This window comes from Cervus elaphus, chromosome 19 (genome assembly GCF_910594005.1).
Source record: "Cervus elaphus chromosome 19, mCerEla1.1, whole genome shotgun sequence".
Classification (NCBI taxonomy): domain Eukaryota; kingdom Metazoa; phylum Chordata; class Mammalia; order Artiodactyla; family Cervidae; genus Cervus; species Cervus elaphus.
Genome location: NC_057833.1, coordinates 66163402 through 66191134, shown reverse-complemented (window position 1 = coordinate 66191134; position 27733 = coordinate 66163402). Strand labels below are relative to the sequence as shown.

The 27733-nt window shown below is 43.3% G+C and overlaps 1 protein-coding gene and 1 pseudogene across 1 annotated transcript; both read right to left on the bottom strand.

The window, feature by feature from the left end:
* LOC122676028 overlaps positions 1-27699 on the bottom strand; it is a 61416-nt pseudogene extending 33717 nt beyond the window's left edge.
* On the bottom strand, positions 22-27592 carry LOC122676030 (collagen alpha-4(VI) chain-like). Its single transcript, XM_043875311.1, has 3 exons — positions 27279-27592; positions 1070-1615; positions 22-671 (listed from the first exon to the last, which is right to left on the bottom strand). Exons 2-3 carry the CDS (start codon positions 1533-1535, stop codon positions 574-576), a joined length of 564 nt encoding a protein of 187 aa, XP_043731246.1. The 5' UTR covers positions 1536-1615; positions 27279-27592; the 3' UTR covers positions 22-573.
* Positions 27700-27733: the final 34 nt, after the last annotated feature.

Genomic DNA, 27733 nt, shown 5'->3' with positions numbered 1-27733 from the left:
AAAAAAAAAGATTCCCAGGACAAGGCTAAAAGTATTAGTTTTATTAAGAGAGCCAACCGGGTCCCTAATGCCTACTGTGGGCTTGTGGATCAAGTAACAAGCCCTCTGTCAGTCACCTTGTGGAATGCAGAACTGGTAAGGAATTTCCTTCTCCAGATTTTGCAGGGACTCAAATTTTTCTTCATAATACACTTTGCTCAGGTCATTAATGATCTCCAAAAGCTGGGAGAATTCGACTTTGCCCACCCCAATGGCAAAAATAATTATGTTTCTGTCCCTCAGGGCCTTGGCTGGTATAGCTACATTGTCCCCGGAGACCCCATCAGTGACCACAATCAAATATTGATGGACACTGGGCCTCCCTCCTCTTGAACTCCCAAAAAAAGTCAGAGTGAAGTTCAGAGCTTTCCCAGGGTATGTGCCACCATTGATTTGCATAACATCTGAGATGGCTCTGTGGACGTCCACCTTTGAGGCGTATCGGTTGAGCCTGAATTCTTCCTGGGGGTCTGAGCTGAATTGCAGGAGGCCAATCTGAATTTCATCAGCACCAATATTAGATTGTTTGACCATTCACTTCACGAACTCCTTCATCTTTTCAAAGTCTTTTGGCAAGATGGATTCTGAACCATCCATCAGGAAGATAATGTCTGTTTTCCTATTCTTACAGGCTGGAGGGAAGAAGAAGCAGGACAGAGCATTAAGTCTGAAACAATTAATTACACGTCCCCAGGGAGAGTCTGGGGTGACACATACACAACATGGCAATATTTATAAAGGGGGTGGAAGTGGAAGTCAAGGAAATAAATTTCTGTGACCCAGCACAAATCAGTCTCAAAATAGGACATGGCCATATGATAGAGATCTATCTATAGATCGATAGAGCTATCGATCTATAGATAGTTCATATGATAGATATCTGTCATATGAACCATCTTGGTTTATTCTAGCTCATGGTCACTCTGTGTCCAATACTTTTAGACCTGTGAATCCACAGTTCCAGAATGAAGCCTATTCAAATAGATTAGACATATATACTAAGAGTGAGATTGAAGAAAAAAATTCTTACTCTCTGAGGAACAGATGTCTTGTACCACTTCTTGTTGGATGGCCTTCAAGGACTCAAAATCATGCACAAAAAACATTCTGTCTTCAGCGACCTCTTGAAGCTCAACAATATTAGCATCTCTGACTCCAACTGCATAAATGGTGACTCCGTGGCCCCTCAGCGCCTCTGCAGCGTCAGCCCCCAGGTCCATAGATTTGCCATCGGTGACAATGATGAGATACCAAGGCACGTTGCTGCGAGCAGTGTCTGCAAAGACCTGGATCTTGCTGCCCAGGGCCTCACCTGTCTTGGTGGCCTCTCTCTTCTGCCGGATGCTGTCAACGGCTACCTCCAGCCCCGCCACACTGGAGCGCTGGCTGAGGGTGAACTGACGACTGACTTTATCCGTGTACTGAACGACTCCAAACTGGACTCCGTCGGGCCCAACATGGAACATCCTTATCACCTCATTCATGAACACCTTCATTGCAAGAAAGTCGTCTTGGTGGATACTGCCAGACCCGTCAATAAGGAAGTAAATGTCTGCCTTCTCGATGTGTACATAGCCTAGGCAAGAAGCAGCAGCAGCAAGCCGTCAGAATGGCGTGTGAGAGGGTATGGGACAAGGCTATAGGTCCCGATCCCCCAACACCCTCTCATTGCTGCCTTTCTCCTGACAGCACCTGAGACTCTGTGTGTATTCTTTGGCCAGAAACATGATCAGCAGTGAGTGAGAGCAGCCAGCAGCCCATGATTGGAAGCGGGTAATGGATAAATACCCCAGCTCCCTCGCCCTTTGGGTGGGACCACTCTGAGGACAGCTCAGCACAATCTCCCTGAGTCCCTGGCAGAGCCAAGCCCCAGGCGCCTCCAGCAATAGCCTGCTCACTAACTCCGCCCATGCTGGCAGGCTTCCCTTCCTCTCTCCATCCCCACTCCCCTAACAGTGTCACCGGAGCTCCACTCCCAGATAAGTCACTTGCATCCATAGTTCATACCCTCATCTCAGAGTCTGCTTCTGATGAACCCCACTGAAGGCATGAGATAAACATTGCTTGACATTTCTCAAATGGGGAAATTGACAACAAGCTAAAAGTAAAATATCAGCGTATATTTGTCAGGAAAGCTATGGCAAACCCAGACAGCATGTTAAAAAGCAAAGACACCACTTTGCTGACAAAGGTCCATATAGTCAAGGCGATGGTCTTTCCAGTGGTCATGTACAGATGTGAGAGCTGGACCATAATGAAGGTAGAGCACCAAAGAACAGATGCTTTCAAACTGTGGTGCTAGAGAAACTCTTGAGAGTCTCTTTGACAGAAAGGAGATCAAACCAGTCAATCCTAAAGGAAATCAACCCTGAATATTCATTGGAAGGACTGATGCTGAAGCTGAAGATCCAATACTTTGACCACCTGATGCAAAGAGCTAACTCATTGGAAAAGACCCTGATGCTAGGAAAGATTAAAGGCAGAAGGAGAAGAGGGTGATAAAGGATAATATGGTTGGATGACATCACGGATTCAACGGACATGAACTTGGGCAAACTCCAAAAGATGGTGAGGGATGGGAAGCCTGACATGCTGCAGCCCAACAAAAAGTTGGACATGATTTGGTGAATGAACAACAACAACAATTTGAAGCTATGGGTTGTCTCAGCATCTAATATTCCTGCTTCCCATGCAAGTTAAACTTTTTAAATACATGGGCAAAAGAGTGCATCTTAGGAAATTTAATTAATTAAAGTTAATATAAAACTTTGTTTTTTATTGAAGTATAGTTGATTTACAATGTTGTGTTTCTACTGTACTGCAAAAAAAACTCAATAGCCAAAGCAATCCTGAGAAAGAAGAATGGAACTTGAGGAATCAACCTGCCTGAAAAACTTGAGGAATCAACCTGCCTGACAAAGCTACAGTCATCAAGACAATATGGTACTGGCACAAAAACAGAAATATAGATCAATGGAACAAAACAGAAAGTCCAGAGATAAATCCATACACCTATGGACACCTTATCTTTGACAAAGCAGGCAAAAATATACAATGGAGAAAAATCAATCTCTTTAACAAGTGGTGCTCGGAAAACTGGTCAACCACCTGTAAAACAATGAAACTAGGACACTTTCTAACACCATAATAGGTGTTAGAAAATAAACTCAAAATGAATTAAAGATCTAAATGTAAGACCAGAAACTAAAAAACTCTTAGAGGAAAACATAGGCTGAACATTTTCTGATATAAATCACAGCAAGACCCTCTATGATCCACCTCCCAGAGTAATGGAAATAGAAGCAAAAATAAACAAATGGGACCTAATTAAACTCAAAAGCTTTTGCACAACGAATGAAACTATAACCAAGGTGAAAAGACAGCCTTCAAACTGGGAGAAAAAAAATAGCAAATGAAGCAACTGACAAAGAACTAATCTCCAAAATATACAAGCAGCTCATGCAGCTCAATACCAGAAAAACAAACAACCCAAAGAGTGGGCAAAAGAACTAAACAGACATTTCTCCAAAGAAGATAAACAAATGTGCACATGAAAACATGTTCAACATCACTCATTATCAGTTCAGTTCAGTTCAGTCGCTCAGTCGTGTCCAAATCTTTGCGACCCCATGAACCGCAGCACGCCAGGCCTCCCTATCCATCACCAACTCCCAGAGTCCACCCAAACCCATGTCCATTGAGTTGGTGATGCCATCCAACCATCTCATCCTCTGTCGTCCCCTTCTCCTCCTTCCCTCAATCTTTCCCGGCATCAGAGAAATGGAAATAAAAACCACAATGAGGTATCATCTCACGCCGGTCAGAATGGCTACCATCAAAAAGTCTACAAGCAATAAATGCTGGAGAGGGTGTGAAGAAAAGGGAACCCTCTTACACTGCTGCTGTGAAATGCAAACTAGTACAGCCACCATGGAGAACAGTGTAGAAATTCCTTAAAAAACTCGAAATAGAACTGCCATATGACCCAGCAAGGCTACTGCTAGGTGTACAAACCAAGGAAACCAGAATTGAAAGAGACACATGTACCCCAATGTTCATCGCAATAGTTAAGACATGGAAGCAACCTAGATGTCTATTGGCAGAAGAATGGATGAGGAAGTTGTAGTACATATACACAATGGAATATTACTCAGCTATTAAAAAGGCATTTGAGTCACTTCTAATGAGGTGGACAGAACCAGAGCCTATTATACAGAGTGACTAAGTCAGAAAGAGAAACACCAATATAGTATATTATTGCATATATATGGATAATTTCACATATATCTTAATCATATATTTTAATAAATAATATGTATTGACATGCATCTAATTTTAAATATATTTAAGCCATATATATTATATATCCTTATATATGTGCAAATCATATGCATATTTTAATCACATATATGTTATTTATATGTGTCTGAGCCACCACAGAAGCCCTTTATATGTGTGTGTGCATGCCAAGCCCCTTAAGCTGTGTCTGGCTCTTTGTGACTATGGACTGCAGCCAGCCAGATTGCTCTGTCCATGGGAATTCTTCTCCAAGTAAGGATACTGGAGTGGGTTGCCATGCCCTCCTCCAGGAGATCTTCCTGACCCAGGGATTGAACCTGCATCTCTTATGTCTCCCACATTGGCGGGCAGGCTCTTCACCACTAGTGCCACCTGGGAAGCCCTTATATGTGTTCATATATATAGTATTATATATCTTCTCATTTTAAACTTCCATATTGCATATGCATATGTGTGTGTGTGTAGACAGATAAAGACATATACATTAGGATATATGTAAAAGACATATACAATTAGGATATATGTAAAATTATGATATACTATGGAAGTTACCTGCGCACAGTCAGGGCAGACGGAATACAGTCCGGCCAGGAAAGAAGACCAGGACTGATGGGGTCTGCACCGCGGGCACATGAGGGTTTCTAAGAGCACACCGCCACCGTGTGTCGCCCTGTGGAACTACATGTGAGCATTGGAAGATTGCCCTAGGAAGGGCGTGTGAGCCCTTGCCTATTTATTTAATAAACAGTTACGGAGTACCTGCTATGAACCTTGCACTGGGAGAGACTGACAGCATGATTTCCACTGGCGATTTCCAATCTGAAGCCTCCTTGAGTCCCTCCGGGCACATTAGCTCCAACCCCCAGGCAAAGAACGTCAGCTTGAGAAGCCGGCTGAATGGAGGGCCGGCACCAGAGAGTGCAGAGTCCCACAGAGCTAGGACAGCGATGCCCTAGACGGTGGCTCCTAGAAGAGAATACGGGGCTGGTGTCTTTTTCCCAAGAGAAGCCAGAAATTCAAATGTTGGTGCGAAAATCCCCGGGTTTTAGGTAACAGCTAATTCTTGTTGCTGTTCACTCAGCCGTGTCCGACTCTTTGCGACCCCAGGGGCTGCAGCACGCCAGGCCTCCCTGTCCATCACCAACTCCCGGAGTTTGCCCAAGTTCATCTCCATTGCATCGGTGATGCCATCCGACCATCTCATCCTCTGCCGCCCTCTTCTCCTTCTGCCCTCAATCTTTCTCAGCATCAGGGTATTTTCCAGTGAGTCAGCTATTCACATCAGATGACCAAAATACTGGAGTTTTGGCACCAGTCCTTCCAATGTGTATTCAGCGTTGATTTCCCTTGAGATTGACTGACTGGTTTGATGTTGCAGTCTAAGAGACTCTCAGGAGTCTTCTCCAGCACCACAGTTCAAAGACATCAAATCTCTGGCACTCTTGTCTTCTTTATGGTCCAACTCTCACAACCGTGTGTGACCGCTGGGAAGATCATAGCCTTGACTATATGGACCTTTGTTGGCAGAGTAATGTCTCTGCTTTTCAGCGCGCTGTCTAGGTTTGTCATCGCTTTCCTGCCGAGAAGCAATCGTCTCCTAGTTTCATAACTGCAGTTACTGTTCACAGTATTTCAGAGCCCAAGAAAAGGAAATCTGCCACACTTCCACCTCTTCCCCTCCTACTTGCCACGAAGTAATAAGGCCAGATGCCACGATCCTAGTTTTTTAATATTTAGTCTTAAGCCGGCTCCTTCACTCTTCTCTTTCAACCTCATCAAGAGGCTCTTTAGTTCCTCTTTGCTTTCTGCCATTAGAGTGGTATCATCTGCATATCTGAGGTTGTTGACGTTTCTCCCACCTATCTTGATTCCAGCTTGTAACTCATGCAGTCTGGCTTTTCTCATGATGTGCTCAGCATATCTGTTAAATAAACAGGTGACAGCAGACAGCCCCGTGTACTCCTTTCTCAATCCTGAATCAATCAGTTTTCCATACAGGGTTCTAACTGTTGCTTCTTGACCCTCGTACAACTTTCTCAGAAGACAGGTAAGATGGACTGGTATTCTCATCTTTTTAAGAGCTTTCTACAATTTTGTTATGATCCACACAAAGGCTTTAGCATAGTCGATGAAACAAGTAGATGCTTTTCTGGAATTCCCTTGCTTTCTCTTTGATCCAGCAAATGTTGGGAATTTGATCTTTGGTTCCTCTGCCTTTTCTAAACCTAGTCTGGACAGCTGGAAGTTCTTGGTTCACATAGTGCTGAAGCCTAGCCTGTAAGATTTTAAGCATGACCTTTCTAGCATGGGAGATGAGTAGAATTGTCCAATGGTTAGAACATTCTTTTTGGCTTCCCTGATAGCTCAGTTGGTAAAGAATCCACCTGCAGTGCTGGAGACCTAGGTTCGATTCCTGGGTCGGGATCTGTGGAAGAAGGGATAGGCTACCCACTAAAGTATTCTTGGGCTTCCCCTGTGGCTCAGCTGATTAAGAATCCGCCTGCAATGCAGGAGACCTGGGTTTTATCTCTGGGTTGGGAAGATCCCCTGGAGAAAGGAAAGGCTACCCACCCCAGTATTTTGGCTAGGAGAATTCCATAGTCCATGGAGTTGCAAAGAGTCAGAGATGACTGAGTGACTTTCACTTCACTGGAACATTCTTTAGTACTACCCTTCTTGGGAATTGGGATGATTGACCTTTTCCAGTCCTGTGGCCACTGCTGGGTCTTCCAGATCACTGCCTTGTCGTGGTGATGGGGCTTGCGTACTTCAATGAAGCTATGAGCCGTGCTGTGTAGGGCCACTCAAGACAAACGAGTCATAGTGGAGAGTTCTGACAATACATGATCCACTGGAGGAGGGAATGGCAACCCACCCCAGTATACGTGCAATGAGAACCTCATGAATTGTATTAAAAAGACAAAAAAAAAAAAAAAAAAACCAACAACTTCTTTATCCATTCATCGGCCGATGGACATCTAGGTTGCTTCCATGTTCTAGCTATTGTAAATAGTGCTGCAATGAACAATAGGATACATGTGTCTCTTTCAATTTTGGTTTCCTCAGGGTACATGCCTAGGAGGGAGATTGCTGGGTCATATGGTGTTGTTTTTTTTTTTTTTAATGGGTTGTACCTTTTTTTCTTTTTATTTTTTTATTGAAGGATAATTGCTTTACAGAATTTTGTTGTTTTCTGTCAAACCTCAACATGAATCAGCCATAGGCATATGTATATCCCCTCCCTTTTGAAGTTGTGGTATATATACACAATGGGATATTGCTCAGCCATAAACAGGAATGCCTTTGAGTCAGTTCTTATGAAGTAGATGAACCTAGAACCTATTATACAGAGTGAAGTAAGTCGGAAAGAGAAAGATAAGTACCATATTCTAACACATATATATGGAATCTAGAAGAATGGTACTGAAGAACTTACTTACAGGGCAGCAATGGAGAAATAGACATAGAGAACAGACGTATGGACATTGGGAGAGGGAAGGAGAGGGTGAGATGTATGTAAAGAGTAACACGGAAACTTACATTACCATATGTAAAATAGATAGTCAATGGGAATTTGCTGTATGTCTCCGGAAACTCAAACAGGGGCCCTGTATCAACCTAGAGGGGTGGGATGGGGAGGGAGATGGGAGGGAGGTTCTTCTGTGTATTCCTGCCACCTCTTCTTCATATAATCTGCTTCTATTAGGTTCATGCCATGTGGACCTAACCGTATGTTAGCGGTATGTTATTGAGCCCATCTTTGCATGAAATGTTTCCTCGGTATCTCTAATTTTCTTGAAGAGATCTCTAGTCTTCCCCATTCTATTGTTTTCCTCTATTTCTTTGCAATGTTCACTTCAGAAGGCCTCTTAACTCTCCTTGCTATCCTTTGGAACACTGCATTCAGATGGGTATGTCTTTCCTTTGCCTTTCACTTCTCTTCTTTTCTCAGCTATTTGAAAGACCTCCTCGGGCAACCATTTTTCCTTTTTGCATTTCTTTTTCTTAAGAAAAAGAGTCCTTTGAGGCAGGTCATTGTGTATGATTATAGTAACAACAGCAACGAAAAGCAAGTCAAAGAAACATTTTCAAAATGGAGTCAGAACTGGTTTTTCTCTGCAGCACAGGTGTATTAATATGCCCAGGAGTGAAATTGCTGGAGCATGTTGCAACTCTACGTTTAGTTTTTTGAGGAACCGCCATCCTATTTTCCACAGAAGCTGCACCAATTTGCATTCCTATCAAGAGTGTAGGAGGGTTCCTCTTTCTTCACATCCTCTCTAGCATTTGTTATAAAATTTATTACTTCTACTACTGTACAGTATGCATTCCTTCTACACATAATACATGTTTCTGGCAAAACTGGCATTCTGAAAAATTAAGCACTGAATAATTATGGGGAAAAACATGGCTGTGAGTGGATTACTTAGAACCTAAGCAACTTTGTCACCAAAGCCCTACAAAAGAGATCATTGTTACCTTGAAATAATTACCTTGGCAGTTTTCCCTGACGTCTAGAGGCTGCCTCAGAAGATATTGGTAAATGCAGAAACACCCCATGTGGGGATTCTGGATGGCGTTCTGAGACAAGCAGGGGCTGTCTCCATTCTCTGAGCCAGTGGCTGCTCTTACATAGGGTCAGCAGAGGAAAAGGTACAACCATCAAGCAGGGTGCAAATCATGCAGGCGTTCATTGTCAATTTGCTTAAAATGGAGCTGAAAAGGCTTCTGCCTGGGTAGTAGCCATCTGAGAGCTTTGCCTTTTGTTTCCTGCTGAGGTTTTTAATTCTGCTTATATACCCTGGCTCCCCCTGCCTAGGAAAAAAATTGTGTATAAACCAACACAATTGCAACCAATTGGACAATAGGAATATCTGCTATAGCAAAATACAATTGCTCTGGGAAAATGGGGAAACAATATTTTCAGTTTCTACTGAATAAGTCAGTTTGAGACCCTTAATTTGATATTATGACACATTTCACATGTGGACAAAGGTCAGTGGCCACGTCAATAAACAAAGGATGCTGAGGCCATCAGGCCATCAAGCCATCAAGCCAGCAGCCACTGCAGCCTGCCCTGACTGTGTACCCTGAGAGGATTCAGATTGGAGAATACTGGCTCCAGGTAGCTGGCGTACATATCAAAAGATGACTTCAATGAGCCCAGACTCTTGCATCCTCCTATACATAGGAAAGCACTAAATTCATTAACTTGAAATGTCTGTTTTTTCTTTAATTAACAGTAATCTTTTGATGTTACAACTACCTGAATTTTGTTGCCAAACTCCTAGGCACCCTGGCTTCTTCCTTACCTCTTCAGAGCAGTTCCCTCAGAGCCATCTATGAGACTGTCTCCCAGGCTTAAGTCCTCAAAAAGTCCACCAAACAAAACATAATTCTCAACTTTTATGTTGTGGTTCTGTTTTTTTTTTTTTTTAATCAGCCCACCTATGGGAATTTGTAGAGTGGAGGCACTTTTAAGTGGCTACCCAGAAAGAGACTGTGAGTACTATTTTAGATGTCAGCAAGGTGGATGCCATAATTATGAAAACAAGTAGGATCCTATCCCCTATCATCTAGTCCCAGGAAATTGTTACTTTCTTTGCTGGAAACGATGTAAACAATTGTTTATTTGTCACAGATCCTCCAATCAGTTGGCATACTTGACTACATTGTATATTTAAAAATGTATTTACATTATGAGATAGAAGTTACTAGGAGATAGAAACCATATCAGTAATTCGAATAGGAAAATTAAATGTGAAAAAATGCTAGCTCTTAATAGGTGGTAAATGACTAACAGGGAATTTTTAAGGGTTCTCAGTCCTATAGAAGTAATGTTAACCAAAAACTGGGTTTGCCTCTTGGTGGGTGTCAAGCCAATAGGGCACAACCAACCCAAAAATCCGGAGAAGGAAGAATTTGTTATTAGTTGCAGCAAGTAAGGAGAATACCAAAGATCTTTTCCAAAGCAGTGTCTCCCTGAACAACAAAACTGGGGAAGTTTTAAGCTCAGGGTACATGTATCTTCATGAAGGGGCTTGAGCAGAGGAGAATTCAGCATAGAATTCTGGCAAAGGCTGACAGAGTCCAGGCTTGAGTTAATTGAAGTAAGGAGGGCCAATGTCATTATTCCATCCTCCACCTGCATGTGGGGGGGGGGGGGTCTTCATTTCTGCAATCAAATATGTATTTTTATGAATATCCTTTGATGAGGCACTAGGACTTTGCTTTATCACTGTACTGTTGTTTGGCCACCTCTTTTCTGTTCCCACATTCCTTTGTTCCCTGAAGATCATTAACTACTGAGATATGTTCAAGGGCAAGCAATGAGGCCCGGCTTTGATTATAAAATGACTTGGGCCAGAAGTGACTTCTCTTAGGTCAAGAAAACCATTCCTTGTTCTCTTTGTCTGGGGACCCCCTAACCTATCTGCTTATGGTATCAATTTTGCAAGAAAGCAGTTACTCCTCCTGGGGCTGAGAGAAAGTAAACAAGGGCCATCTGAGAAACTTAGGCAAGAGCCGCCGGCCCTGGAAGGCTGGGCTGCAGGTCTCTTTGCAGAGGGTGTGGCTGCACGGGGATGTGCATCCCATCAGAGCAACTGGCTGCAGGGTCTGGGCAGGGACTGGGCCACGTGAGAAAGCTGTTTCCAGCCATCATGGCATGAGCTTCATCTCACCATCTACATCAGGTTCAGGTGTGGTTGAGACCCGTTGGGTGCAATTCATTGGGTGCTGCTCCTTTAATACGAGTTCTTAAATTAGAGAGCTGTTGATTAAAGACACAAGTAATCAGCTTCCTTTCCCCTCCCCCATCACACCCAACATACACCCTATACAAGACAAGTATGGGATGGTCACTACAGAAAATCCCATTCAAAAGTAGGTGAGGAAGGGAAGCTACGGCACACGCTTACTCTGAATCCCAGCTGTGTGCAAGCAGCTCTTTGCAGGAAACTGCCCTCAGTAGGAGCCCCTTTCCTTCAGCAGAGCTGTATTGTCACTACTTTCAAACCAGACACCCACACACTCTACGCATCTCTGGCCCATGCACACTTTCAAATCTTTTAATCACACAACGCTTTGTCTAAATCGCTGGTTCTTTCCACAGATCCAGGAAGTAGAAAGGAAGAATAAGTAATTAACAGATGACCAGATTTCTTCCCTCACTCTGTCTTCGGTGATCTCACAAACTGCATGAATAAGATAATATCTCGGTGGAGATGGCAAGGAGTGGACAAGCCTGCCCAAAGTGGGGCACGGCAACAGCTCTGACCTCCTGTCTCAGCGATTAACTGAGATGGGTCTAGGGTGGCCGGCTGAAGCAGGATCTCAGTTCCACCAACGAGGAGTGAAGCCAGGCCACGATGGTGACCACACCGCCTCCTAGCCGCTGGACCCACCAGGGCCGGTTAGCCATGAGCAGAGCCCAGGCTCCTTGTCTGCTCTGAGGAAGGAATTCAGCAAAGAGAAAGAAAGTAGTGAAATAAGTAAAGTGTTTGTCAGGAAAAAAAAAAATAGTACCTGCAGACGCACACACAGGTGAGTTCAGAGAAAGAACCGAGGCCTGACTCAGGGGAGGTGCTTCTGGGTTTCCTTTGGCCAGTGGCCGTGATTTGTCTGGCTTTGAGTCCCCGTGTGGTCTGGCTCAGGGCCCTCCTCCATGTGCACGTGCGTCTTTTAGCCAACAATGGATTCCAGAGCGAGGGTCTCCAGGAAGTTGACAGAACATATTACAGCGTGACGCCTGCTCCCTTCTCTTACCCCTGAGAAACCTTTCTGCATACGTGTAGTGTGGGAGGTCTCCTTAGCCTCAATGATGAGAAACATGCGGTCTCTTTCATCCAAGCAGGACTCGGCTCCTCCTTGCCCCAGCTGTTATCTTTATTGTGAAGTATCTGTCCACAGGAGACAGATTCCAGCAGCTCAGCCTAAGACCCATCTATATCTTCGCACAAGATTATTCCTCTTTTCCCTTTAAAATTTTCAGGTTCAAACAAAATCTTCAAAGGTGGTTTTTGGTTACACTGAGTCCACCATCTCTACTCAACTTCCAGCATTCTGATTAAAAGCAACTTTTCTATCTACCAATATTTGTCTCTTGAGTATTGATTTTTGAGTAGCAAGCAACCAGATCTGATTCAGTAACTTCTGGGCCTCCAATTTTAAGAGGGTTGGGTCCTTTGAATCCCAAATTATGAAGCACATCTGGCTCCAAGGATGTGGAAGAGGATGGTTGGCCCGCACTCACAGACCATAAAAAAAGGGCCTGGTAAACACTCACATTGCCTATTAATAATGGAGATTTTTCAGATGCTGCAGTTGTGGCTTCTGTTTCCCCACAGAGATCAGTCTCCAGGAAGTGGGATTCCAAGAAGCTCAGAGGCAAGACTGTTCCAGGACCACACTTTCTGCCTCTGCACTGACAGATGATTCCCTGAAACAGCCACAAGAGTAACAAGGGTAGTCGAATGGAGTAGGGCAGAGCCTTGGCAAATGTCTCATAGACTCCAGGCGCTGTGCCAAAGGCTTCATCTCACCCAACCTCCCAGAGGCTTTATGAGGGAGGTACTAAAATCCCCGTCTACATCAGCCCACTTGTACCCATTTAGATGAGGAACCTGAGGATTACAGATACTGCAGTGTGCTCAGGTTTGCCAACTAGAAAACTGTCATAAAAATTGTGAACTGATTTCTGCTCTTTGCTATTCTGGTGGAAATTTAAGATGCTGAACTCTCAACTTTGTTTCATGAAAAACTAAAAGTGTAAGACTGCTGTATTGTTACAATGCCAATTTCCTGCTCAGACATCGCACAGTAGATTTGCAAGATGCTGCCATTAGGAAAAACTGGGTGAAGGGTATGTGGAATCTTTCTGTATCATTTCTTACAACATACTAATTTAAAATTATTTCAAATTAAATTTTAGTTTAAAAAAACTAAAACTGTCCTACAAAGATGACTTCGCTAGACTTCTTTCACACCTTTATGAGAGACAACGCAGTACTTTAGCAATGCAGTGAGAAAACTGAAGGGCGATGTAATAATGGTGATTTCTTTCATTATTACTTCATTGATCTGTGTATTCCATCCACCTTCTGTTTTCTTCTTTTTTTTTTTTTTCTGTTTTCTTATCTTAGTATTGCTTAAGCATCGATTGGAATTAATAATAAAGTAAGTTATAGAGTGATACAATAGCAAAATCTTATAACACAGAGAGAAAGATGCCCAAAGATTGCTTAGATACTAAAAGGTAGCTTTGATCTCTAAAAAGATCCAATAGACCCATGTGATAATTGCTAAATAGAATGATAGATTTTAGATAGATAGATGGATAGATCAATACATGATAGGAATTTTTTTTTTTCTTGGTTCCTTGGAACAACTTAATGAAGAAGAAAAGTCACTGAAATATCAATCCATACAAATAACTGAAATTCCTCGATAAAGCAACTCAGAAACTGAAATTGGGTCTAGTAGTCCGTAATTCGGAGAAGGCAATGGCATCCCACTCCAGTGCTCTTGCCTGGAAAATCCCATGGACGGAGGGGCCTGATAGGCTACGGTCCATGGGGTCACTAAGAGTCGGACACGACTGAGCAACTTCACTTTCACTTTTCACTTTCATGCATTGGAGAAGGAAATGGCAACCCACTCCAGTGTTCTTGCCTGGAGAATCCCAGGGACGGGGAGTCTGGTGGGCTGCCGTCTATGGGGTGGCACAGAGTCGGACACGACTGAAGCGACTTAGCAGCAGCAGCAGTCCATAATGGTGTCCTGAGGGTTGAGATAGAATCCAAACCCTTAGCTTGGCCAACAAGGCCCCGCATGTCAGCCCCTGCTGCCCGCCGCCTCCGTGGGCTCTCTCTGCATCTTGACCTTCTCACAGTCTCTGCTCCGGCCACACTGGCCTGCTCCACGATCTTGCTCAGTCTCGTCACAGGGTCCCTGTACAAGCGGGTCCCTCTTTCCGGAGGCCCGCCTTTGCTGGCCACCAAGCCTGGGTCAGTTTCTTTATCATTAAGCTCTTTCAGGATGCAGTTACTACCTTTCGGGTACTCCTTTCTGTCTGTAACTGTTTGTTCACGAGTGCATTTTTTTTTTTTTTTTGGAGGGTCTGTGTCTCCTGGGAGGCCAAAGGCCCTATGAGAAGAGGCCTGTTCCCATTTCCACATGTTATTGCATCCACGGCTGACAGCGGTCACCTGCCTCCTCCCTGAGAAACCTCTAAAATTATGAAGAGGAATAAAGTACAGGCCAGAGGATCAAAATGGCAAGACGTGGCCCGAGGTAGCTGCAGACCTCCACTGTTGACTCATGTCAGAATTTGTGATCATTTAAAGATCAGCGATCTTTAACACTCAATTTCGAATTTCTGGCTTCTCTTGTTTAAAAAAAAAAAAGTTCGGGACCATATTCCCTTGAACTGCCTAGAGCTGAGCAGTGGGGCTCTGGTTAGGAGGGGAACCTACTCTCCAACTCAGACGTCCACTCCCAGCCTGCTTCCCATCTCTACTTCCTGCCTCACAGATGGAGCTGCAAGCCCCATAGAGCTCCAGGGAGTCTTGGCACTGTGAATCATGTGCTCTTTGGGGATCCTGGTCTGCATTTTAAGAAAATGTTTGTTGAAAGAATAAATCATGGCTTCCCTGGTGGCTCAGGGGTAAAGAATCAACCTGCCAGTGCAGGAGACAGTTTCGACCCCCCGATCCGGGAAGATCCCACATACTGTGGGGCAACTAAGGCCACGTGCCACGGCTACCGAGCCTGTGCCCTGGGCCGGGGAGCCATGGCTACGGAGCCTGCGCCCTGGGGCCGGAAGCCACGGCTACCAAGGCCCGCGCACTACAGCCTGTGCCATGCGACGCGAGAAGCCCTCACACTGCAATTACAGAAAAGCCCATACAGCAACGAAGACTCACCTCAGCCAAAAATAAATGAAAAAAAAAAAAATTTAAAAAAAAAAAACAAAAAAAACGTAGTAAACTGCAGAAGGAAAAGGCAAACCATCAGTAATCGTTCATCAGGAACCCCGCGGACAGTATGAGAGGCAAAGAGATATGGCACCAGAAGGTGACCCCCTAGACCAGTAGGTGTGCAGGTGCTACTGGGGAAGAGCGGAGAAATAGCTCCAGGAAGAATGAAGAGGCTGGACCAAAGAAGAAAAAACACTCAGTTGTAGAGCTGTCTGTTGGTGAAAGTATAGTCCGATGCTGTAAAGAACAATATTGTGTAGGAACCTGGAATGGTGGATCCATGAATCAAGGTAAATTGAATGTGATCAAGCTGGAGATGGCAAGAGTGACCATCGACATTTTAGGAATCAGTGAACTAAAGCAGATGGGAATGGGTGAATTTAACTCAGATGACCAGTAGTATATACAGTATATGTATATATATATATATATATATATATATATATATATATACACAGATGACCAGATATACAGTAGTATATCTACTACTGTGGGCAAGAATCTCTTAGAAGAAATGGAGTAGCATTCATAGTCAACAAAAGAGTCTGAAATGCAGTACTTGAGTGAAATCTCAAAAACAACAAAATAATCTCAGGTCGTTTCCAAGGCAAACCAATCAACATCACAGTAATCCAAGTCTATGCCCCAACCCCTGATGCAGAAGAAGCTGAAATCGAACAGTTCTCTGAAGACTTACAACACATTCTAGAACTAACACCAAAAAAAAGTGTCCTTTTCATCACAGAAGATTGGCATGCAAAAGTGGGAAATCAAGAGATACCTGGAGTAACAGGCAGGTTTGGTCTTAGAATACAAAATGAAGCAGGGCAAAAGCTATCAGGGTTTGTCAAGAGACCACTCTGGTCACAGCAAACACCCTCTTCTAACAACACAAGGGAAGACTCTACACACGGACATCAGCAGATGGTCAATACCAAAATCAGATTGATTATATTCTTTGCAGCCAAAGATGGAGACGCTCTTTATAGTCAGGAAAAAAAAAAAAGGAGATGACTGGGGCTCAGATCATGAGCTCCTTATTGCAAACTTCAGACTTAAATTGAAGAAAGTGGGGGAAACCACTGGGCCATTCAGGTATGATCTAAATCAAATGAAGAATAGATTCAAGAGATTAGATCTGATAGACAAAGTGCCTGACGAACTATGGATGAGAGTTCGTAACATTGTATAGGAGGCAGTGACCAAAACCATCCCGAAGAAAAAGAAATGCAAAGGCATTTTGCAAAGGCAAAATGGTTGTCTGAGAAGCAAATAGCCGGGGAAAGAAAAGAAGCAAAAGGCAAAGGAGAAGGGAAAGGATATACCCAACTGAATGCAGAGTTCAGAGAATAGCAAGGAGAGATAAGAAAGTCTTCTTAACTGAGCAATGCAATGAAATAGAAGAAAACAACAGAATGGGAAAGACTAGAGATCTCTTCAAGAAAATTAGAGATACCAAGAGAACATTTCATGCAAAGATGGGCACAATAAAGGAAAGAAAAGCAAGGACCTAACAGAAGCAGAAGCTATTAAGAAGAGGTGGCAAGAATACACAGAAGTACACAAAAAAGGTTTTAATAATTCAGATAACCACTGATAACTGGAGGTTCATGACATTGTACAGGAGACAGGGATCAAAACCATCCCCAATAAAAAGAGATGCAAAAAGGCAAAATGGCTGTCTGAGGAGGACTTACAAATAGCCGTGAAAAGAAGAGAAGTGAAAGGCAAAGAGGAAAAGGAAAGGTATACATACACATTTGAATGCAGAGTTTCAAAGAATAGCAAGGAGAGATAAGAAAGCCTTCCTCAGTGATCAGTGCAAAGAAATAGAGGAAAACAATAGAATGGGAAAGACTAGAGACCTCTTCAAGAAAATTAGAGATACCAAGGGAACATTTCATGCAAAGATGGGCTCAATAATGGACAGAAATGGTATGGACCTAACAGAAGAAGAAGATATTAAGAAGGGGTGGCAAGAGAAGAACTATGCAAAAAAGATCTTCATGACCCAGATAATCATGATGGTGTGATCACTCACCTAGAGTCAGGCATCCTGGAATGTGAAGTCAAGTGGGCCTTAGGAAGCATCACTATGAACAAAGCTAGGGGAGGTGATGGAATTCCAGTTGTGCTATTTCAAATCCTAAAAGACGATTCTGTGAAAGTGCTGCACTCAATATGCCAGCAAATTTGGAAATCTCAGCAGTGGCCACAGGACTGGAAAAGGTCAGTTTTCATTCCAATCCCAAAGAAAGGCAATGCCAAAGAATATTCAAACTACCACACAATTGCACTCATATCACACACTAGTAAAGTAATGTTCTAAATTCTCCAAGCCAGGCTTCAACAGTACATGAACTGTGAATTTCCAGATGTTCAAGCTGGTTTTAAAAAAGGCAGAAGAACCAGAGATCAAATTGCCAATGTCTGTTGGATTATCAAAAAAAGCAAGAGAGTTCCAGAAAAACATCTACTTCTGCTTTATTGACTATGCCTAAGACTTTGACTGTATAGATCACCACAAACTGTGGAAAATTCTTAAAGAGATGGGAATACTAGACCACCTGATCTGCCTCTTGAGAAATCTGTATGCAGGTCAATAAGAAACAGTTAGAACTGGACATGGAACAACAGATTGGTTCCAAATTGGAAAAGGAATCCATCAAGACTGTATATTGTCACCCTGCTTATTTAACTTATATGCAGAGTACATCATGAGAAACGGTGGGCTGGATGAAGCACAAGCTGGAATCAAGATTGCCAGGTAAATATCAATAACCTCAGATATGCAGATGACACCACCCTACTGGCAGAAAATGAAGAAAAACTAAAGAGCTTCGTGATGAAAGTGAAAGAGGAGAGTGAAAAAGTTGGCCTTAAGCTCAACATTCAGAAAACTAAGATCATGGCATCTGGTCCCATCGCTTCATGGCAGATAGATGGGAAAACAATGGAAACAGTGACAGACTTTATTTTCTGGGGCTCCAAAATCACTGCAGATTGGAGTGACTGCAGCCATGAAATTAAAAGATGCTTACTCCTTGGAAGAAAAGTTATGACCAACCTAGACAGCACACTAAAAAGCAGAGACATTACTTTGCCAAAAAAGATCCATGTAGCCAAGGCTATGGTTTTGCCTATAGTCATGTATGGATGTGAGAGTTGGACTATAAAGAAATCTGAGTGCCCAAGAATTGATGTTTTTGAACTGTAGTGTTGGAGAAGACTCTTGAGAGTCCCTTGGACTGCAAGGAGGTCCAGCCAGTCCATTCTAAAGGAAATCAGTCCTGAATATTCATTGGAAGGACAGATGCTGAAGCTGAAACTTCAATCCTTTGGCCACCTGGTGTGAAGAACTAACTCATTGGAAAATACCCTGATGCTGGGAAAGATTGAAGGCAGGAGAAGAGGACGACAGAGGATGAGATGGTTGGATGGCATCACCGACTCGATAGACATGATTTTGAGTAAGGTCCAGGAGTTGGTGATGGACAGGGAAGCCTGGCGTGCTGCAGTCCATGGGGTCGCAAAGAGTTGGACACAACTGAGTGACTGAACTGAACTAAACTGAACCACAGATAGTGCTGCACTCAATATGCCAGCATATTTAGAAAACTCAGCAAGGGCCACAGGACTGGAAAAGGTCAATTTTCTTTCCAATTGCAAAGAAAGGCAAGGCCAAAGCATGTTCAAACTCATATACAATTGTGCTCACTTCACATGTTAGCAATCTAATGCTCAAAATCCTTCAAGCTAGGCTTCAACAGTAAGTGAACCAAGAACTTCCAGATGTCCAAGCTAGATTTAGTAAAGGCAGAGGAACCAGAGGTCAAATTGAAAACATCCATTGGATCATAGAAAAAGAGAGAGAATTCAAAGAATTCATTGTCTATGCTAAAGACTTTGACTGTGTGGATCACAGCAAACTGTGGAAAATTCTTAAAGAGATGGGATTACCAGACCACACTACCTGTCTCCTTAGAAACCTGTATGCATGTCAAGAAGCAACAGTTAGAACGAGACATGGAGTGACAGACTGGTTGAAAATTGGAAAAGGAGTGTGTCAAGGCTGTCACGAGGTGACAAGGCTGTATATTGTCACCCTGCTTATTTAACTTATATGCAGTGTACATCGTGCGAAATGTTGGGCTGGATGAATCACATGCCGGGATCAAGATTGCAGGGAGAAATATCAACAACCTCAGGTAGGCAGATACCCTTCTAACAGAAGAAAGAGAAGAAGAACTAAAGAGCCTCTTGATGAGAGTGAAAGAGGAGAGTAGAAAAGCTGGCTTAAAATTCAACATTTAAAAGTCTGAGATCAAGGCATCTGGGCCTATCACTTCATGGCAAATAAATGGGTGAAAAGTGGAAACAGTGACAGATTTTATCTTCTTGGGCTCCAAAATCACTGCGGACTGTGACTGCAGCCATGAAATTAAGATGCTTGCTCCTTGGAAGAAAAGCCATGACTAACCTAGACAGCGTATTAAAAAACAGACGTTATTTTGTTGACAAAGTTCCGTCTAGTCAAAGCTATGGTTTTCCCAGTAGTCATGGATGGATGTGAAAGTTGGACCATAAAGAAAGCTGAGCACAGAAGAACTTTGCTTTCGAATTGTTGGTGTGGTTTCAAATTGTGGTGTTGGAGAAGACTCTTGAGAGTCCCTTGGACTGCAAGGAGATCCAACCAGTCAACCCAAAGGAAATCAACCCTGAATATTCATTGGAAGGACAGATGCTGAAGTTGAAGCTCCAATACTTTGGCCACCTGATTTGAAGGGCCGATTCATTGGAAAAGACCCTGATGCTGGGAAAGATTGAAGGCAGAATGAGAAGGGGCGACAGAGGATGAGATGGTTGGACAGCACCACCGACTCAGTAGACATGAATTTGAGCAAACTCTGAAGGTAGTGAAGGTCAGGAAAATCTGGTGTGCTGCAGTCCATGGAGTTGCAAAGAGTTGGACATGACTTAGAGACTGAACAACACCAGGAACAATTTGTAAAAAAAAAAAAAAAAAGGAAAGAATAAATCAGTAACCAAAAACATCTGTGCGGTTCACCTCCAAACAGCTGCAGTACCATATGAACACACAAGGTGGCAGTACGGTCTTATAAATTCACAAATCCATCGTGGCGGGTAATGCTTTGCAATTAACAGCATAAATTGTCCTACAAACCCTTCTTATTTGGTTTTTGGTTTTCAGTTCTTAATGAACTTGTTTGTTTGGTGAGATGGCAATGTACTGCTGTGTCCACATAAGCCCTTTCTCAATTTTCATTACCAACCAGACTTCAAATTCAGGATCATCTGAGTGTTTGTGCATGTAATTAGGATATGTATAATATTAAGATGATCTAAAGCTAGGAGATGTGAGGGCATGTGTATATAGTGAAGATATATCTTAAAATTAGAATAAAGAAAAAATTAGAAAGCAAAATTAAGATATCTGTATACTTCTGTATATATGAAATATATATATACATACATATTCTGTCTTTCTTTTAATTGTGTGTATAGATGTATACACTCTAGTTTTAGGTATATATTTGATTAGAGTATATAAATAAGATATAAAACATTACATATAATGTGTAAATTACATATATACTCAACTAATATATAATTAATTTATATATAGTTAGGTTATGTATAAAATTAAGATATGGGTATATAATTGGAATATATTTAAGATATATAATTGAATTATAGAGATATGACAGCTATATATACATTTGGGGATATAAAAATAATTAGAATATACATGTAAAATGACTATTTTTCTGGGCTCCAAACACTGCAAATGGTGACTGCAGCCATGAAATTAAAAGACGCTTACTCCTTGGAAGGAAAGTTATGACCAACCTAGACAGCATATTAAAAAGCAGAGACATTACTTTGCCAAGAAAGGCCCATCTAGTCAAGGCTATGGTTTTTCCAGTGGTCATGTATGGATGTGAGAGTTGGACTATAAAGCAAGCTGAGCACCGAAGAATTGATGCTTTTGAACTGTGGTGTTGGAGAAGACTCTTGAGAGTCCCTTGGACTGCAAGGAGATCCAACCAGTCCATCCTAAAGGAAATCAGTGCTGAATATTCATTGGAAGGACTGGTGTTGAAACTGAAACTTCAATACTTTGGCCACCTGATGCGAAGAGCTGACTCATTTGAAAAGACCCTGATGCTGGGAAAGATTGAGGGCAGGAGGAGAAGGGGATGACAGAGGATGAGATGGTTGGATGGCATCACCGACTCGATGGACATGGGTTAGGTGGACTCCAGGAGTTGGTGATGGACAGGGAAGCCTGGCGCGCTGCGGTTCACGGGGTGGCAAAGAGTCGGACACGACTGAGCGACTGAACTGAACGGTATACTCAGGTTGAACTATAGGAAATTGAAGATTTCAGCAGATATTCAACTGTTTTTGACCTACAAAAATGGCAATTTTATATGCTCAAGCTTAATATTTCATATGGACCAAAGTAATCACATTTGTTGGAAAATTAAGCTCATTTTGTACAGTTTTCCCCTGGAATCTTCTGTTCTCTGTTTCTAGTTCCAGTGTCCTCAATCTGTCAGTGATTTGAAAAACTGGTCCCTGATCATACTTGGGTGCAACTCTAGCCAGAAAACAGGAGCCAGTGATGGTTCTGCTCTTCCTATGTGGGAGGTCACAGGGTGCTATTTGTAGGAAAGGACATTACTTCATTTTTCCAATATAGGTAGACCTCATTTCATTACACTTCGCAGATAGTGGATTTTTTTTAATAAATTGAAGGTTTGTGACAACCCTGCACTGAGCAAGTCTATCAGCACCATTTTCCCAACAGCATTTGCTCACTTGGTATCTCTGTGTCACATTTAGGTAATTCTCACAATATTATGAACTTTTTCATTATTATATTTGTTACAGTGACCTGTGATCAGTGAAATTTGATGTTACTATTGTAATTTAGGGGGTGCCAAGTACTCTACCCATATAAGGTGGTGAACTTAATCCATAAATATTGTGTGTGTTCTGACTGCTCTCTCCTCCTCTCCTCAGGCCTCAACAATATTTAAATTAAGCCAGATAACAGCCCTGCAATGGCCTCTAAGTGTTCAAGTAAAAGGACGAGTCGCACATCTTTATTTTAAATCAAAAGCTAGAAATGATTCGGCTCAGTGAGAAAAGCATATCAACAGCCCAGACTGGCCAAAAGCTTCCCTGGTAGCTCAGATGGTAAAGAGTCGGCCTGCAATGCAGGAGACCCGGATTCGATCCCTGGGTCGGGAAGTTCCCCTGGAGAAGGAAATAGCAATCCACTCCAGTATTCTTACCTGGAAAATCCCATGGACAGAGGAGACTGACGGGCTTGGCGGGCTACAGTCCATGGGTTACAAAGAGTCATACATGACTCAGTGACTAACACTTTCACTTTCATGGGGCCAAACAGTTAACCAAGTTGTGCATGAATACAAATGGAAAGTTCTTGAAGGAAATGAAAGGGGCTGCACCAGTGAACACACCAGTGAAAAGAAAGCGAAACAGCCTTATTGCTGGTATGGAGAAAGTCTGAGTGGTCCGGATAGAAAGTCAAACCAGCCAAAGCCTGATCTAGAGAAAGGCCCCAACTCTTTTCAATTCTGGGAAGGCTGAGAGGGGCAAGGAGGCTGCAGAAGAAAAGTCTGGAGTTAGCAGAGGTTGGTTCATGAGGTTTAAGGAAAGAAGCCATCTCCATAACATAAAAGTGCAAGAAGAAACAGCAAGAGCTGATGTGGAAACTGCAGCACGTTATCTAGAAGATCCAGCGAAGACTTTCATGGAGGTGGCCACACTAAACACAACCCTAGATTAACTCTGTTCTCAGTTACAGCCTCCTGCATTATTTTTTCAGGTGATAAGCATCCCTTCTTCTGGGACACAGTGTAAGGGTCCACTGGGCTGATGTGAGTGCTGCCCAGGCCCCAACTTACCGCTCTCTCAGCAATTATTAAACGCTGTGTGAACTGTGTGAACTGTTGAAAGTGAATGAGGAGAGTGAAAAAGTTGGCTTAAAGTTCAACATTCAGAAAACTAAGATCATGGTATCTGGTCCCATCACTTCATGGCAAACAGATGGGGAAACAGTGAAAACAGTGACAGACTTTATTTTGGGGGGCCCCAAAATCCCTGCAGATGGTGAGTGCAGCCATGAAATTAAAAGACGCTTACTCCTTAGAAGAAAAGTTATGACCAACCTAGACAGCATATTAAAAAGCAGAGACATTACTTTACCAACAAAGGTCTGTCTCGTCAAAGCTATGGTTTTTTCAGTAGTCATGTATGGATGTGAGAGTTGGACCATAAAGAAAGCCGAGGGCCAAAGAATTAATGCTTTTGAACTGTGGTGTTGGAGAAGACTCTTGAGAGTCCCTTGAACAGCAAGATCAACCCTTAATATTCATTGGAAGGACTGATGCTAAAGCTGAAACTCCAATACTTTGGCCACCTGATGCAAAGAACTGACTCATTTGAAAAGACCCTGATGCTGGGAAAGATTGAAAGCAGGAGAAGGGGATGACAGAGGATGAGATGGCTGGATGGCATCATCGACTCAATGGACATGAGTTTGAGTAAACTCCAGGAGTTGGCGATGGACAGGGAGGCCTGGCGTGCTGTAGTCCATGGGGTTGCAAAGAATCAGACACAACTGAGCGACTGAACTGAACTGAACTGTTGGCTTATGCACTCCAGGGTAAGCTGTTTGAGTCATTTTGCTTTAACCCCAATGTATGGCCAACAGAATTCTTACTATTTGTTGACTGAAGCCTGGATTTCACAAGGATGCTTTGCTCCTTCCTTCTGTGAAGCGTGTGTAGGAAGGGAGCCAGGGATTCGAAAACATCATGGGCTTCCTGAGCAGGGGTGCAACCAGTCTTCTGGAGCTCACCCCTCTCTCTGGGTATCTCCAGTTCTGGGGGGATGGGGGCTCCTACTGCAGGATGAGTGCATTTTGACAAGCACTTCTGAGTGTTTAACATTGAACAAATTCTGCCCTGGTAAATGTCACAGACAGACCTGGTGGAGCAGGTGGAGGTGATAGAGGACATCCTGGGAGATGTTCCCTGGAGGCAGCTGTCATGAGGCTCCACCACATCATTCGAGACAATCCATGAATGCAGAATATATGGTAAAAATAAAAAATCAACTCTATTCCTACATACTAGCAAAAACAATTGGAAATTGAGACTAAAAACAACACCATTTAAAATAGCATTAGAAATATGAAATGCTTAGTGGTAAATCTGTCCAAAGATGGTTATGTAAGACCTGTGCCATATGGAACACTGCCGAGAACAGTAAGAGATGACCTGAATAAACAGGTTTACCATGTTCATGGATTGGAAGTCTAAATGGTGCCAGAGACTGCAGATACTTTTAAGTGTTGACTCCCTTTTACCCAGCTTTATCTTACTCTCTCTTACTGTCTTTGTCTCTTTAATGTGTCACTCTGTGTCTGGCATCAAGCAGGTGTTCAGTGAATAAATGAACAAGGAATAAGGGAGTAAATGAGAGGGTCCCAAGAGGGATCACAACTGCCTGGGAAAGCTAGAAAAGCCGCCTGCAAGGTGAGCTAGGAGTTCTATAAGCTGAGATGAGGGGGGGGACACTAGACACAGAAGTCCTCTTATGAGCAGTTAAAACTGCATTCATCTGCTGTAGCTTGGGGATCAGCTTCTACAAGACAGTGGCTGCAGACACCTTGGGAATACACCCTGAGCTCCTGTTCTGAAGGCCCTCCTACCCTGTGCTAAGGAATTTCTCTATCATTGTTCAAACTCCAAGATGCAAAAGGGCACAGAGTATATTTAGTAGGGGAGTTCATTCACTCAACATTTTGAAATACTCATTCAACACTTGCACTGGACAAAAGCTTGGACTTAATTCTGGGATAAAACTGGTGAAGACAGAAACCATCCCTGCTCAGTTATAAAACTGTTGTAGCTAATGATAGGAACCATCGTTGAGCCAAGCAGAGTTGAATTCTCCACCTGTGCTCTTTACAACAGTCCAGTAAGAGTTATTATTAATAACATCAGTAAACATGGACAGCTAAAATACACATTTAAAATGCACAGTGTGATGGATTTTACACAAGTGGATGTAACTTTCGACATCACCCACCAATAAGACATGTAACATTTCCATCATATCCAAAGTTTCCCTTATCCATTCTCAATCACTGATGTGATTTTTGTCAATGGATGGGACCTCTTTGAGGGCCTGAGAGTGGGCCCTTGTCTAAGGCTCAAATGAATTGTCCAAGGAGCTACGGTACTGACAAAGCAAAAGACTTTATTGAAAAGTGGCGCTGGAGTGGAGAGCAACAGGATAAGGGAGACCAGGAGAACTGCTCTGACTTGTGGTTCGCAGTCTCAAGTTTTCTGGTGGGTGGGGTTAGGTGAGTTGGGATTGTCTCTGGCCAGTCATCTTGCTCATGCCTTCATTCAGTCCAACACAGGGCCCTTCCTGGTGGCATGTGCATCTCTCAATCAAAATGATTTTCAGCATGAGAGAGTCTGGGAGGTTGGCAAGAGACTTTATGGACTGGTCTCTTCTCCCCTTCTTTGGGGGAAATGGCAAACCACTCCAGTATTCTCGCCTGGAGAATCCCATGGACAGAGGAGCCTGCTGGCGGGCTACAGTCCAAGAGGTCACAAAGAGTCGGATGCAACTGAAGTGACTAACACACACTTCTCCCCTTCTTGGCCCTTCCTGGGTTTTCCCCAGGTTGGTTTTGGGCCCTTCTTTGGCTTTATGTTCTTTGAAGCATCCTGACGTACGAGACTTAAGGTGTTATTATGGTGCCCTGCAGTCAGGGCAGTCAGTATTGGTCAACTGTTCCCTAACAACTTCTCACATTATTGGTAAGATTTGTATTTGCCAGTGTTCCTTGTAAACAAAATAAAAGTCTGTTCTCCCACATCTTGCTTCTTTGACTTACAGTGAATTTTGAGTTTTGTTCACATCATGGTGTCTTTCATTTTATTGTTGTTTATATATTTATTTGGTTTTTGGCTGTACTGCGTCATTGCTTCGCAAGAATTTTCTCTAGTTGCAGTGAGGAGGGGCTACTCTTCAGTTGCAGTGCTAGGGCTTCTCATTGAGTGGCTTCTCTTGCTGTGGAGTACAGGCTCTAGATGCCAACCGGGTTTCAGTAGTTGTGGCACACCAGCTTAGTTGTTCCCCAGCATGTGGGGTCTTTCTCGACCAGTGATATTGAAGAAGGAGAGGAACAGGCCGTGCTGACTCCATCTTGAAAAAAAAGGAAACTCCATCTTGCACTTTCAGTGAGCTTTGGACTATGTGCCTGGTAGCCATTGGCATAACATACCTACAGCTGAACTGGCTTCCCAGTCTGATAGACACCAGATTCCATACTAAGATTTCCCGTCGCCAAAAAGAATACAATAATCCCCTATGTAGTCAATCACCTTTGTAATCTTTATGGTACCCATTGGTGTAGGCTACAATGTATAACCAGCTGACCTTTCTGATTATGAATCATGGCTGTGACCTGATTGTATCTCCCTTTAACACTTTCCAGGCTAGGTTTAAGGAATTTGGGGATGTGGGCTTCAGCAGTACTTATATACTTAAGGTATATAAGGTTTTCACAAAAGTCGGTCGGGGTTCTTCGCTAAGAGGACACTCTGCCTTGGGCACCCCCGGTGTAATAAATTGCACTCCACTATCTGCATTGTCCTTCTGGGTGAGTTTGTTTCCTGGAATGCGCGGCTACAACAATACACCCTGCGTCCCCTGCACTGGCAGGCAGATTCTTATCCATTCCACCACATGTGAAGTTCCTTCATTAGTATTGCTGAAGTCAGAGTTTTGAGAGAGAAAGAAATTAATCAAATAATCACCTAACTGAGTCATGACAACAGCATTAAGTTAACCTAAGGATAAGTACACAAGAAAACGCATTACCTTGCTTGTCGACAATTCACTCAATACCATACACTCAGGGAGGTACACATGGTTAGAAACCTTATAAAAGTATCACATAAGGACCCTCTGTCCTTACTTCACGTCCCTAATTTTAAAAAGTCAGCTCAGAAGAGACCGGTAATGCGACGCTATGTCTTTACTTCACTTCCCTGACTTAAAAAAAAGCCAGCTCAGATGAGGGCGGGAAGCGCGACTCACCTTACCCGGATAGTAAGTGGGGACAAGGTTCCCTGAGGCGCATGCGCACCTGCACCCCAGTCTGGCCAGCAACAGCCCTCACACTTACATTTCCGTCAGACAGTCGGCGAAGCCCGCGGCCGTGCCGACGTGGCGCCGCTTGGGCCTGCCCAATCCCCGGAGCCCTGGTGGTCACGTGCACACGGCGCGGCGCAGCCGGGCCCCGCCCACCGCCCGCGCCCTCCGGCTAGCCGGGG